Raw genomic sequence first — 15,374 nt, 5'->3', positions numbered from 1 at the left:
GTGGCTCTCATCGGTCAGGACTGAGCTTCTCTGGCTCATATTTGACTCCTTCATTAAGTTTTCCGGAGTAAATAAAGCTGGACGTTTCTCTTTGATAGAACAGAACTCAGTTCACTGCAACTGGTGACTTTACTGGTTTCAATGGTAAGAAATATACCCAGTGAAACACAGAAGCATTTTACTGTATAAATTCCATTCTGTTAACATCATTCATCACAAGCACTTTGTATGTCACATGGTTATGAAATCACACTAACTGTTTTTTGACTAAGAAGAAATGTTACACTTCTAGTACAGTGCTTCTGGTATTTGCTGTGTTGTAATTCTGTTTTTCCCACTCCGGCATCATCACTGTGGAATTTATTCCTGCCTCTGTGTCTGGACATATAAGGTCATAATTCTTACTTTTTAATCTGTTTTTCTTAGCTGCGTCAGAAGACAACGGCTCATTGACGGGCCGATCTGAAAGGGCAGACAGCCAAGCAATAATTAGTCCGAAAGAAGTCTCCAAAAGCATTCTTTTAAAATAAACATGCATGTATGCTTTCAGGGGTGCTTGATATTTAGTTTGTGCAATTATGAGAATATTTGAGATTTCTCACCTGGTTCAAAACCTAAAATGAGAAAATCCCAGTAAGCTAGAATAAGCAGTTTGAAGCAGAGCTTTACAGAAGCACACATACTAAAATGTAGATGGGACCAGAATCCATGCATGATCTCCCAGGTTTTGTTCAAAGGAAGCCTTGATGTGAATGTGAGTCTGCTGCTATTTTTCGGACTTTTTAGAAATCACCTGATTTTGCATCAGTGCGGGTTTTTTCTCCTCGTACCATTTCAGTTCATGAAATTGCAAATTGTAGTCCTAATGGTGCATATGGGTACATATGTGTATGATATGACTTTCTGTATTTCCATTACGCACGGGTGAGTGAGTCTGTGTGTGTGTGCCTGAGCCCAGAGTTCAGTGTTGATATGCTGCATATTTCCTGTGCTGACAGAGAGAAAGCATATTCATAAAATGATTGATGTTTTTGTTTTTGCAAGAGAAAAATAAAAAAAGATGGAAAAACAGATACAGATGTAGAAAGTGACAAAGATCAAAATATTGGTCCTTGGAAGTGTGCTCACAGAAACTGAAGATATGCTTGCATGTACCCAGCTGGCTCTGTCTAATTTGACCCGTTCTAGTGGACTCACTTTCAGTCAGGGAAGAAAATTGTTTGGTCACAGGAAGAAAAGTAACTCAAAGGACGTGGCCAGACCGAGGTCCTACTCATAGCTTGTTACAGATGCCTGGCCAAGACTGTATTAACTCATCGTAACAGTTTACACAAATAGGCTTAACCGTATGAACGTAATTTTAACCAAAACCGTTAACTTTTCCAAATCTCAACAAAGTAAAATATGTCATTCATCAGTGCAGACGTCTAAGATCGCACCGCCTTAATCAGTGTGTTGCACACACATCATTGCTTGCTGGCTAGCCCCTGTGCTTTGTGGATAGTGAAATGTGAGATCAAAAAATGTGGGGTGGCTGTATCTCAGGTGGTAACCACCGGCTACTAACCGGAACCAGCCGGTGGTTGGTGGTTCGATCCCAGTCTCCTCCCGTCTGCATGGGCAAGATACTAACCCCATGTTCCTCTCCGATGCATCCATCAGAGTGTGAATGTGTATGAATGTTAGATAGGGAGCACTTAACAGCCTGTGTGAATGGATGTGATTGGGTGAATGAATTCGTTGTGTAAAGCGCTGAGTGCTCAGAGTAGAAAAGTGCTGTATAAGAACCAGTCCATTTACCATCAAGGGGGTAAAGAACCATCTCAAGGTGATAAGCAACCACATATCCCCGGCCAACCTCAACTGTGACTTTTTATTTGACAAATTTTAGAAATCCAATGTAGCCACTTAAAACTGCCCCTCAGCCTCAATCCACAGTGTCCTTGTTGTTGCAGCACATGTAGCATCCCCACTGATTTTCCCTTTTCTGCTACAGGTTACCGTGTGCATGCTTGTCAGTGCTGTATTTCTCTCCAGTGTAACAGTGTCAAATCTCATTTTCTCAGCTGAGATTAAATTAAATTAATATTGTACTTGTAGCCGGACTAGAGGACCGGGGTCATCTTTGGTCAGGGGGACAAGTTTTCATTTAGGATGGTGTGTTTTTCCTCATTGATCATCAGGACGGCCATCTGATGATGACGATGTCTTTATCTTGTCTTCCTTCTCTCACCCCACCCGGTCGCAGCAGATGGCCCCGCCCCTCCCTGAGCCTGGTTCTGCTGGAGGTTTCTTCCTGTTAAAAGGGAGTTTTTCCTTCCCACTGTCGCCAAAGTGCTGCTCATAGGGGGTCATATGATTGTTGGCTTTCTCTTTGTATGTATTTGTGGTGGAATTAAGGCACAACGGGACCACAGATCTGCGTTTTGAGCCATCTTTATTCACCTTTGTCACACCATCACAACAACCCCTGAGTCCCCGTGTTTTCACGGTAGGCGTGATTGCGGATGCCGTGCAGGTGCGTCCACACGGCACCGCAAACCACGCCCCACCACAGTATTATTGTATGATCTACCTTACAGTATAAACCAACTGTTGTTGTGATTTGGCGCTATATAAGTAACATTGACCTGAATTAAACAGGCTATTGTGTTACATTAATTGAAATTCTGAGAAAGTGTAATAACTGTATAATTCAGCAGTTTGAGCCTGGAAGCATCAAAATGAACAGAAAACAGTTCTTATAGTTTTGTATGTTATAATTAGTTTTTATTTTATTTTGACTTTTTGTTTTTAATTCAGTTTTGTTCAGTTTTGTTTCCAGAGCAGATTTTCTTGTTTCCGTTTAGTTTTGATTATTTTCAGTCTTAGATTTAGTTTTTTCCATATGGAGAGAATTTGTCAGAGGCGAGATTTAAGAAAGAATTCTTACATTTAAGAAATTTAAGAAATGTGTTATTGTAGGGTCTACCTTACAATATAAAGCACCTTGAGGCGACTGATGTTGTGATTTGGTGCTGTTTGAATAAAATAAAATTGAATTGATGTCATTTAGTGTTATATGTATTGAGTCACTCCATCTCAAATCATCACATAGACCAGGGGTGTCAAACTCAAATACACAGTGGGCCAAAATTCAAAACTGGAACAAAGTCGCGGGCTAACATTAATATTTATTGAAATATATTTATTCCTCCAGATTTAAGAATGAATCTTTTCTTATGGACTCAAACACATTTTGCTGAAAAACTGAATATGGAACAAGCAAAGCTTAATACTAAACAATATATATATTAGCTGTATAATACCAGTAGGCCAGCTCTAATAGTAATTTGGTATGGCTTCGCGGGCCAAATGTAATTAGGCTGCGGGCCAAATTTGGCCCACGGGCCAGAGTTTGACACCTATGACATAGACTGTATTCTGCTCGACCACCTCTGATTTACCTGAAAATTGTACAGTATAGATATAATGGTTGCTGATGAGTTTTTGCTTCATATATCAAATACTTAATCAAGATATTTACCTTTTTTCTTAATGTCCATCAATCCAGTCTCAGGTCTTTGTTTTCATACTGAGCTAATATTCGAACATGAATATCTTACATGGAGAAATAAATAAAACCGATGATGTAAAGTTTCCTGAAATTCTACTAAAGCTGACAGAAGGAGGCTGGTGTAGTGTTTGTGAATAGGAAATCGTTGCATTTCGGAGTAATTCAAAATAAAAGACGCAGAGTACTTTTTGACATTAAGTTCTTGGTCACAAAAATGAAGAAGGAAAACTTTTCATTCAGTTTCTGAGTCGGATCGGCAAATATGACAAATTGTAAAAAAAAAAAAAAGGAAAAAAATCTGTTTTTTGCGAGTTGAAGAAAATTCTGGAGTTTCCAGGTGGTGCTCTAATTATAACTGAGAAAATAATTTTGTTAAATATATGCATGTTTTTTCATATTGGGATCCACTCTGTAGGCGTGCAAACAGCCTCAGAGGAGTCTCATGATTCAGGTTTCAAATACAGTATTAAAAGCGCGACATGCTCGAGGCGGGCTGACCATTCACACAATAAAAACATCTGTATCCAAATCTCAGACTAACATTTCTGACTTATGAGAAAACTCGAATCTGTTTATTGAACTTTCTGACAAATTAAGTTAATTATCAGTTTGTGCATATGAATTTTAATTTGTATAATTTTGCCTAAATGTGGCATTTTTGTAAGATTTATTCTGGGTTTACAGAAAACACACTGATGAAGAAATCTCCAAAACACACTCAAACTCATGTACTGAGTATGATACAGTTGGCAGTACAGGGTTAGCATCCATACATCCCACAGTTATGCTCATTATTTTCCAATAAGAGTCTCTTACTCTGTTTGTTATGTTGGCATATCTGTTTGCAATAATCATCTAAAGCCTTGTTTCCTTTTGCTTTTGTTTTCTGTGTGCATGTGTGCGTGTGTGTGTGTGTGTGTGGCAGTATGGACCGGATCCAGCAGCTGAGACGAGAATACCAGCAAGCTAGAAGAGAAGGAATGGTGCCGCCATATGAAGAGTTGGACCCACGACGCAGAGGCCATGAAAACGACCCACACAGGGTAAGCAGCACAGTGACGCTCACACACACACACAGATCACAGTGCTGTGTGTGTGAGATTTCTTATTCTCTATCAGAATGATCGCTGCTTTTATTGCGGCTGTCAAGTGATGAAGGCCCTTTAGCTGTCAGTCGCAAGGTGCTCTTTGACGTGAACGGCTCCCGTGGGCATTGAGCCGATGGGACTGATATGATCCACTTTTCATGAGGATGACACACGGAGGAGATAAGTAGAGGTTTTATGCGCTTGTCGTTGTGTTTTTCAAATCACAAATTCACATCCAGGCACAATCGCGTCTGCGCTCAGATTGGTTGAGTCACGCTGGAAGACGCCGAGGAGCACGTCTGCGATGCCGTAATAATGTTAAATTATTAATGTGCTAACAAGAACTCGCCTCCCACGTTAGCACCAGGTGTCACCCTGCAATGACTGCGCTCGCCACCGTTGCAAATGAAGCGCATGCAAATATGTTGTGGACTGAACAAAGCTGCTGGTTTAGCACATCGACGATACGGTTCTGCTTTCTTTCCTGCTCCTTTAGGTCCTCGTGCAGTAACTGTCTGATTATACAGGTGCTGCTAATTTTGAACCTGCAAAATCAGCTGCATGTTTCAAATGAAAGAGGCCTAAATGAGTAGATTATTTTAACTAATACTCACAACTAATGTCTGGATGAGTAAATCTGAGATCCCAGAGTCAGCTCAGTGGATCACGTCCCCGACTGCTGTTACTAACATACAGAAACATGACGCACAGAGTGGGAAACAAGCCACAGGCCCGTCACTGGACTCTGAGGAAAGAAACGGTTTCCTTCTTCACCGAGGAGCTGAAATTAATCTGCTATAACAAACGGATAGGTTTATTGCAGCAATCACAGTTTAACTGCCGTACCGTGAACTCCTCGAGTCTGCTCATTGAGCCCGAGTCAGAAGCTTTACTTCTGTGTACACAGACGCTGTCAACATTCATTACAGCCAGCTTAAAACATAAAAAGGATAATTAATACATGCAGTCGGGCTGGGCGATGTCACGACTACGAGGTGACACATTAACCACATCTGCGTGTGGGTGTGTGCGTGGGAAAATGTAAAGATCCGGGCGGTATTGCGTTTGGCACCGTTCCCTATGGGCGGCGCGGCGCTGCAGTGGTTAGCGCCGCTGCCTCACAGCCGGAGAGGTTTGAACTAGGGCTGGGTATCGTCACTGATTTCTAGAATCGATTCAATTCCGATTCACAAGGTCCCGAATCGATTCGATCCACGATTCGATTCAATTCGATTTGAATCTGGGAAATTTTGACAGTCAGAAATATTATAACTCAGATCAGTGCATTTACATATTTTTGTATCTATAAAAAGGAAGCTGACACACGCAAGACTTTATCAAAGGTGTGAGCGTCACAGCAGAGGCCTTTGTGTCAAAGTAGCTGAAGATAAAACACAGAAAAACATGAAGGTGATTTTCCTGTTCTGGGATTTTATAAATATATTCTGCAGTACATCAAAAACCAAAGAAAACCATTAATCAACACATGAACATTACCTCTGAAGTTACAGCGGTTTTATTAGAGACATGGCGTTTTGCATTTTGCATAATTTTAAAAAGTTTAAATTTGTTCAGTATTGAACGGCAGAAATTAGGTTTTCTAAAAAACATTGGCCGACAGCCTGTAAACAACGGTAGACTTGTGCGTAACAAGCAAGCGAATAATGCAGAAAACAGTACAGAGAGAGAGAGAGAGAGCTGTGCATCGTGGTTGAAGCAAAACAGTAAAAGTCAGAGTGAATTCATGACGATGTTTATGTGAAGCTTAGTTTGGATCTTCTTTTGCTGCTGGTTCGGTCAATATTGTTTGGAGAGACATCAAACTAACAGCTTTAGAATCAGCGCAAAAAGGGCGTGAACACAAAGCGCGGACCCGCCGACAGATCAGAATCAGCGAGCTGTCGGCTTTCAGCCCCGACCGTGAGAAAGGCAACATCTCACTGATTCTGATCCGCGGATCTGCGCTGTGTGTTTAAGTCTTTGTGCAGAATCCGTGTTCCTGCTCTCATTTACTGTCTTAGCTGTTTGGTGGTTGTTGAAATTTTGTGAGATTTCACCAGAGATTCTGGCATTTCGGGCAAAATAAATTTATATTAAAAAATCGATTCAGGATTTTAATGAATCGATTTTACGTTATCCAAGCCAGAATCGATTTTAATCGATAAATCGATTATAAAAACACACCCCTGGTTTGAACCCGCTCATCATCCGTGGCCTCTCTCCCCGGAGTGTGCATTCTTCTCGCTGTGTCTGTTTTCCAGTCCGTTTGCAGCTTTAGCTGGACAGACGCTTTAGGAAATGCACGGGTGGATCATTTGGAACAAAAACAAGCTGATAATAAAAGTTTGTTTTAAAGTTATTTTCTAGAAATCTGTGACTTTTTAAAGTAATGAAATTACCATGATTGATTAGGAATTTGATCACCTGTGTCACTGCATCTAAACAGCTTGCTTATCCAGACTTATGCTCGGCTCCCGCTTTAATTCACATCTAAAAGTAATTTGGTTTGTGACCCCCCGGGGGCAATCGTCTTTCCCCTCCGATCGATAGCCTCGCATTACACTCTTCCCTGCCTCCAAATAAGAAAACTTTGTCGCCGTTTATATAGCAGAGCGTGAGAGCAATTAGCATGCTTCAGAGGTGCAAATGAAGTTTGAAGTGTGAAAGTTGGAAGGAAGACCGGTAGCGGTTGCCACGGCACCTAACGAGCCCCTCTCATTACGGATGATGCATTTATTAATTAAAGCATAAGCGATTATTTACCTGACTGGCTCTCTGTCGCAAGGTTGGGGAGAGAAGTAATGCTTATGGAGGCGAGCTGGTGGCTAATTCAGCTCCACTTCTCTCGGTTTGTTTTTCTTCTTCTGATGTGTGTTTTTATAGGATTGGCTGAGTGGCTTTGAGAAGTAAACAAAATGAAAAGTAAAGTGTGGAGCGGCCGAGACCAAAAACACTGATAAAGGCAGAGAGAGAGAGAGAGAGAGAGTGCCCATCTTGCATTTTTGCCACAGTGGGCTCGACGTGTTTCCTCTTCTCCTTTTTCCCCCTATGGCTCCATTACCATTTCACTGATTCATGGTTATGGGTTAGCTGTCTCCGCTAGCAAAATTATGTTTTGCTAAAAACAATTATCAAGCAACAAAAGCAACACCACAACTGTGTTTCCAAGTGAGCGCATTGTGTGTGTGTGTGTGTGTTTTGGAAGACAACAACAGACTTTCTCCCTAAGGAGACGGGGAACTAAATCAACAGGGCGCTGTTGTGTTGTCCCACACACACACACTTACACAGAGTACTGTACACAAGCCAATTGTTATGGTGGGTGGTGTGACACCGACTTTATTATTAGATTAAATTAGAATGAGCAACCATCAGATAGTTTTGCCGTACTTTGGGTTTACATATGCGTGCTCATTTACAGTCAGTCGTTTAATTACTAATGTTGTTTTGTTATGTGAGGCAGAACGAAACGACCTCAGGTTTCAAATTTAAATCTGCCTACTCACTGAGCTGGTTTGTTTTCCTACCGCTGTAACCTCATCGCCGTATGGCGTTATTTTTGTGCCGCTATTCTGAACGCACGTAAAAAAAAGTTTGCAGGTGCAAGTGTTGCATTTTGAGGAGAAATTCATTTTGAGTGAAGAAAGTGAACAAAATTCATTGCTGCGTGCAAAAAATGTATTTCAGCGTTTGCTATTATCCACACACACACACAACAGCAGCCCCTCTTGCTCAGTTTTTGCATTTGCGCTCGCTCGCAATATGTTGCTCGTGCTCTCAACATTTCTGCCCGCTCAACTCTTTGTGAACGCCGTTATATTTGTGCCACAAAACCAGCCAATCACAGACTTGGATGCAAAAATATCTGATTGGCTGTTTTGGTCTCCAATCAGCTCGAAATGACGAAATGCAAGATCCCAGAATCCATTTGGTCCAAAACTCAAATGAGGCAGTGGCGGAGGAACACAAGAGTGGTGGAGTTTGAAATATTACTCTTTCTGGGTCATAAAATAAACTTTTACGATATTTTCATGCGAGAATGTTTCTGTGTAAACTTCAAATATCTGCTCGATTTATCAAGACATCACATATTTGTATAAGTGCTCTAACGTTTTCGGAGATGCCTGTTGATGGAGTCCATCAGCAAATAGTTTCAATTCACAGGTGCAGCAATTCTTCAACACTCGCACGTAAATTCTGCAGATTTCATTTTTGTGTCAAGGTCAGACCAAAATCAGTAACGACTTCATGTTACCCACAAGTTTTTATGGATCATCTTCAATCTTCACAACAACACATTTGGCTTAGGGGGACACGAGTACCTTTGTTGGCTAGGTTAGCACCTTCATTGTTAGCGTCCAGGGTCAAAGTTGACCTTGAAAAAAACCATAAGGAGTAATATGTCATATGAAAGGGCATGAGGAGAGCTGTACAACAGACTTTTTATTTTTCCAATACAACGCCCTATGATGGCACAATCACACCATAACATCAAACATGAAGTTTTAGTTTCACCCTTGTCCTTCGGGGTGTACTCTGAGTGTGTTTGCTGTGTAACAGTGGAAATACTGACAGCTGTCACTGCTTTAATGATAACAAACTGTTGGATTATAAGACAAGCTGTGACTCCTCTGCGCTCCCAATAAAGCAGCTTATTGTAAAGCATCACTGCTTTAAAAGTGACCAATCACTTTTGACGTAAATATAATTTATATAAAGGTCCGATCCTTCATTTAGAGGCAAACGGGAGACAGGAGATGTCGGCAGGATGGCCTCTGTGACCTGTGATGTATCGTGGATTTAATCCACGCTTTGGAAACGTGCTGTAACATTTTTAAACCACCTGTAAATTTAACATGTAGCCAGTGCAGCTGAGCTGAAACAGCAGCGATGTGAGGAAGAGTGGGTGTGGACAGGCCTGATAAGGTGGTGGATTACAGTCTGCAGTCCTTCCTGTATTCTGATATTTTTTATATTTATATTAGAAAAGGGCTCAGCCTCTGCTGGTTTGATGCTCGTTTATCACAATAATCTCGTGCTTTGTCCATTCTATGGTTCTAAACATAGTATTAATTTATTTCCATATTCTTATAAATGTTATTCATGACTATGAGGTAAAATGAAGAAAAATCCCCCGCTGCCGACCTTTTCCCCTCAAACAAACACACTGATTCGTTTATCTGCACAAATTTGTATCTTTGTCGTCGTTTCAGTTTCTTCCTTCTCGTTCGTGTAACTTCTAAAATTGTCCGTTTCCTGCCCATCGTCCCCGCCGCGCCGGTGCAGATGTGCTTCCTGAAGCTTGACATTTGCAGAAGTTTGTGCTAAATTTGACAAAGTCCTCTATTTCCTGCACTCCCTGAAAATGCCTGTCAAATTCTGTAACCGCTGAGCTCATCCACTTCTCTGATGATGACTCTATCCTCTTCGTCACAGTTGCTAGGCAATGCGGTTCACTTGCATTTGCCTTTTTAATGCCGTGTTCGTTGCGCCGACTTGACAGGCTCTCCGGCGCTAAATGGTTTGAGTTGCAGCTGTAGCTGCATTCTTGTGTGCGAGCTGAACTTCAGCTTCATCTTATTAACCGTGCTGGGGCGGAGGGAGTCGTCCACTCTGGATTTGGGGTATTTTGAGGTCTGTTGGTGTTAAAGTTTTTTTTGCCAGAACAGCAGATCGATTTTCTGCCTTTGATCAAACCGAACAACAAGTCCTGTTATCGGTTAGACGTTTAGCTTCTTTGTAGTTTTATTTCTTTCTTTTGAATAGAATTAGTTGCAGGTAATATTTAAAGGAGAGGTCACTGTTACCTTTAAGAGCTTTAGCGAGACACATGGAGCAGATTCAGTTTTATTGTTATTGGCAGCGACGATCAAAAGTGAAAAAAGCTCATGAAAAATTGCTCATCTGTGCCGCCTCTGAATGTTGCCCGTGTATAATAGGACTTTTTATCATATCCTGTTGATGCAGCCCGAGTTCCCTCTACTCTTAGAACCATGTCCGGTCCTGTACATAGACGGGGGCGTCTGTGTGGGTGTGGGTGAGCGTGTTTTGTGCGATTGTTTGTCTTTTTTGGTTCAAGGTTCCAGTCCTCTGAACTGCCTCCAGTATTTTCTCCAACCTCGTCAGAAAAAGGCGCGCCATTGTGTGATTCACAGTAGAATTTGGGAAAATCCCAGCGCAGTAATTCCCAGAACCTTTCCCACATAAAAACACATCTTGTTTTTTGGCCCATTCTACGTTCACTCTGTCTGCCGCTTTCTCACTTTTACTTATTTGTCTGACACCTCGACTCTGTTTGCAGCGACATACGCGGGTTTGTAGCGTCAGGTGGGAATTAAACCCACCGTCCATTTCAAAGAAATCAGGAAGATTTGGGCAGTTTTCCCCACATTTAACTTCCAGGTTATCCTGAGCCTGTCCTTAGCAGACAGAAGCTTTAAACAGGTCACACACGCTGGGACGTAGACACACATTAACAACCTTTTCACCGTGTTAAGACACTTTAATGGCACGATGTGGGAAAATATGAGTTTCAGACGCCTGACTAACATAAACACAGTTTCCCTGCTGTGGAGGCAGCGTGCACAGAGCATGTTAGTGAAATACTTCCTCCCATGTTTAAAGTGTTAATAACAGATCTCTGCTTTCACACGTAAACCTTTATAAATCCCAGTGTCACATCTCAGTGTCTGGTGTTCATCTGTGATCCAGGTCCATCAGGAAGTCCTGCAGTCAGTCGCCAGTCGGCCTGTTACATGTTCAAGTCACCCAGGTTATTATAGGAAACTAACCTAGATGAGAAAATATTCTAGTTGACTAAAATAAAAGTTATATAGAAGAGTAGAGAGGGAGTGGTGTTAAAGACTCACCTTAGTTGTAGAAATCTCTGCCATGTTTTTATTGTAACATCAGTACCAGTTTTCTTAACCCTTTAAAGCCGGTCAGAGCGGGCACGCTCTGTTTTGGGTAACTACTTTTAAATCCCGGTAGATCTGCAACCACGTGAGCTAGTGCAATAATTTTTTTGCATATGAAACTGGAGGAGTTGTACTTACATCTTATGCCATCAGCTTGTCCTCGGTCACAGTTTCCTTCCACATATAGTTTTGCAAAAACTGCATAAAAAGCACTTGCAGCAACAAAAACATAATATTCCAGAAACACGCTTTGCCGATCCGATCAGCTGTTCATAACACTTCCTACGTCCATCAGCGCGAACTATCGCATGTCCGCCATGACCTGCCCGAAACCGGAAGTGACGTCATTTTCACGGAAATGTAGTTTTTTACCATCAGGGCCTCATGAGCCTATACTGGTGTTTTTAAAAGTTATCTTTGACTTTATGACTTTCTGTGTGGTTTCTGGGATGCTTAGGACTCATATTGCACTGCTGGAAATAGTTTATTTTGATGCATATGCTGCTTTTTTGCAAATTTGCATTATAATATTTATTTTCGTTTTTCCTGCAGTATATAAAAATTGGTGTATTTCAAAAATAAAACTATGAAGACACTCAAAATAAATTTCCTGTGGTGGGAAACTATTTTGTGCAACTTTTTTGTATTTACAGTTTTGAGGGATAAGCCTCTTAAATTTCTCTAACTAGAAATATATGTTAAAAAAACAAAAACGATTTTCAATTTTTTTGTAGTTTATTGCACTTTCTTGCAATTTATGTAATTACTATGCACTTAATGCAGACATATTATTAAAATCTAGGCTATAATGGTTGTATTGATGTATAGCAACTTGAAATGGTCCCAAAAATGGCTCCACAGCATGTAAACATATAATATAAGCTCTGGTGGACTTGGTTCTATGGTAGGTCTTAAAGGGTTAATCCTCACCTCTGACATACGTCTCCCACACAATAATAATTCAAATGACTAAAAATAAAAAATAAAAAACAATTTTTCAATCAATGAAATAAAATCCACTTTTTAAACTGAGCTGAATTAAAAACAAAAACATCAAAAATAAAATAAAAACGAATTATGATAAATGGACAGATTCTTAGATAGTAATGTTTTACTCGAACACTCTTTAGAAATTATAAACAGGAAGTGTTCGTGTTTCCTTGAGTGTTGTATAGGTGAACGGGATTAAACCCCAAACCTCTGTTAGTGAGAAAGAACAGCACTAAACCTTGTAGCAGAGAGTCGGCAGGGTTAAGAGAGATGCTCAGAGCTCCTCATTCCTCTTGCATCTTCTTCCTCCTAATATAATTTTCTATCACATTCAGTTCGGTTCATGGCCTTTGAGCATTTTTTCTCTCTAAACCTCAATGTTTCCCATTTTTCCACTTTAATAAGAGGTGCATCGTTTTTTTTCTATTAAATATGACATTGAGAAATAAAATGCTCTTGTTGGTGGGTTGAGTTGTTCAATAGGTCCATCTATTTAGACTCATCTCCAAGCAATTGGACGCGGTGGAATATGGAAACACAGTCGTGCTGTTCTGCATCCTGACTGAGCCACAGCTAAGTCCTGATACCTGAATGCTGCACTGCTGCTAGCAGACACTGTGATAACTGAAGGAAAGGCGTTTAAGGGGGTGTCGTTTCTACATCTGCACGAATAAATCCACATCAAAAGACGTGCACGGAAAATAACGTGCATGTATCGATACCAAAAATCTATATTCAAACACGGGAAAAGACATAAGTAACACATGCAGGCAGTTTCAGGAGCAGTCGTGCTATTGCATGCTGCACATAGACACTCTGCCTAGTGCTTATATTAAAACCACAGGTGGTTTTCTTATGGAAAAACACATAAAACCCATTGCACAGTTCCTATTCTCTAATGTTCTCTCTCCGCAGCCTTAATATAATAAAGTTTTATTAAATTGCAGCTCAGTTATATGAGACAGTCTCTTTGTCACTGAGTACTTTCCCCGTGCTGTGCATTTTTGCAGAAAAGCTCTTTTATTTACTTCACTGACAGATTCAAGCAAGAATTGAACCGCTTATAAATTTCACCCATTGCACAAATTGGATAAAGTTTAGTGTTTGGCATCTCTGGAGTAAAGCAATGTAAATTAATAATCTGACACATCAGCATTATTCCAGAAACAGCGTGGTAAGACCTGCAGTCCTTTGTTGGCTTGCTGAATACAGAACTGGCTGACTGGCTGCAGAAAGAAATGAATGCTAATAAAGGGGATGCATGTGTCAGGCTGCTCGCACGAGCTGCTCTGCAAAGGTTGTGTGAGACGCACAACATTCCAGCCAATAGCACGTGATCGCACACCTCCATCCACAGTCACAGTGTGCACACACATGCAGTCAGAGATGTTTCCTATATGATCACGAGACTGAGCCCAGTGCTGATTCTCACCCAGGCCTTATAAGGACAAGTAGACCGTTGGAACGGCACAAATGTGCTGAATGTAATGGAACGGAAAGGAAACTGGGATTTCATCGATGGCCCAGAACAACTGTTGGATGGAAAGAAGGAAGAAAAATGACAGAAACGATAAGACGAGAGAGACAAAGTGTCTGCAGAGCAGATCTACATTACTGAGCAAGATTTGACCTGTAAAACAGAAGGTCAAAGAGAGCCCATTTACTGTGATTGTTCCTAACCAGGACTTCCTGCTTCCTGAGTATCGAACCTTTACATCATTTATAATACTTGGAGACTTGTCCTTTAAGAAAACTACTTTCATTTTGGTGATAAGCCTCAGTATGTGTAGTGTGCCGTGTTCGCTGCCCGATGAGAAAGAAAATGAAGATCAGTCGGTCAGAGTGCAAAGAGTTACTGGCTAATGTGAGAGCAGAGACACGTTACATCCCAAAAAATGTGAGCAGGAACTACAAAAATGGCGGACTGAACACAGACAAGTTGTTTGCAACACGTTTGCATGTGCATGTAACAGAGTTACTCGTGTGCTGCCTCAGTCACTATCCTGAGAAGTCTGTGGCGTCAACATGAGCAGATGTCCAGATGCTGATTTGTGGGAAGCGCTTTGCTAACCTCTACATTCGTGGTTTTGTCTTGGTTGCTCTCTCACTGCTGTGCATCTGTGTTGATGAATGGTGTCTATGTCCAGTAGCAGGTCAAGAGGTTACATGTCAGACAAGATGAGATCAGTGTCAGCTCAGTGGACTCACACACACACACTGTCTCAGTGAATAATAGAGATGCTCTCATGTTCAGGCAGTCATTGTTCGCCTTTCTCTCTTACGCTGTTTCGGTCTCTCCTCAGTCCCCGTGGACCACTTTGTCGTTGAGCTAAGCTGCTGCTCACACACTGAGTCATGAGGTCATCTTAGGCAAGGTTTGGTGGTTATGACAGGCTGAAGCAATTAACGGCTGACTTATTGTCAGAGATTTGGAGCCATTAACGGCTAAATCATTCACTGTGTGTGTGTGTGTGTGTGTGTGTGTGTGTGTGTGCTGTTGAGTGGATGAAACCTGAAAAGTGTTTAATGTTTGAAGAATAAGAACCAGGTAAAGGTGAAAACTAGCATAAATCTGTTTGCACTGTCACGTTGCAGCACAGGTAGATAAACGGGGCGTTAATCATAAACCACGATTTAAAGTTAAAAAGTCAGAGTTAGTTCTTCCTCTGAAGTAACTGCCTGCGTGGCTCACACAGCTTACTGCAGTATTGTAATGAAAGACGCTGCAGGACATTAAGCCAAATGCAAAACCACTCAGACTGCTCTGAGCCAAGTCACACAGCCTCCATTTGATTTGGCTGGAAAACAGTCGAAGCAAACCTG

The 15,374-nt window shown here is 41.2% G+C and overlaps 1 protein-coding gene across 8 annotated transcripts in view; it reads left to right on the top strand.

The window, feature by feature from the left end:
- LOC146501131 (partitioning defective 3 homolog B-like) overlaps positions 1-15,374 on the top strand; it is a 269,394-nt gene that overhangs the window by 196,918 nt on the left and 57,102 nt on the right. For all 8 annotated transcript variants that reach the window (XM_085136428.1, XM_085136430.1, XM_085136429.1 and 5 more), the window contains one exon: positions 4,482-4,599. In XM_085136428.1, the coding sequence (XP_084992554.1) occupies positions 4,482-4,599 (118 nt within the window). The remainder of the gene's footprint in view (positions 1-4,481; positions 4,600-15,374) is intronic.

The sequence above is a fragment of the Neolamprologus multifasciatus genome, chromosome 16, assembly GCF_963576455.1.
Source record: "Neolamprologus multifasciatus chromosome 16, fNeoMul1.2, whole genome shotgun sequence".
In the NCBI taxonomy this organism is placed as follows: domain Eukaryota; kingdom Metazoa; phylum Chordata; class Actinopteri; order Cichliformes; family Cichlidae; genus Neolamprologus; species Neolamprologus multifasciatus.
This window is presented reverse-complemented; position numbering and strand designations above follow the sequence as displayed.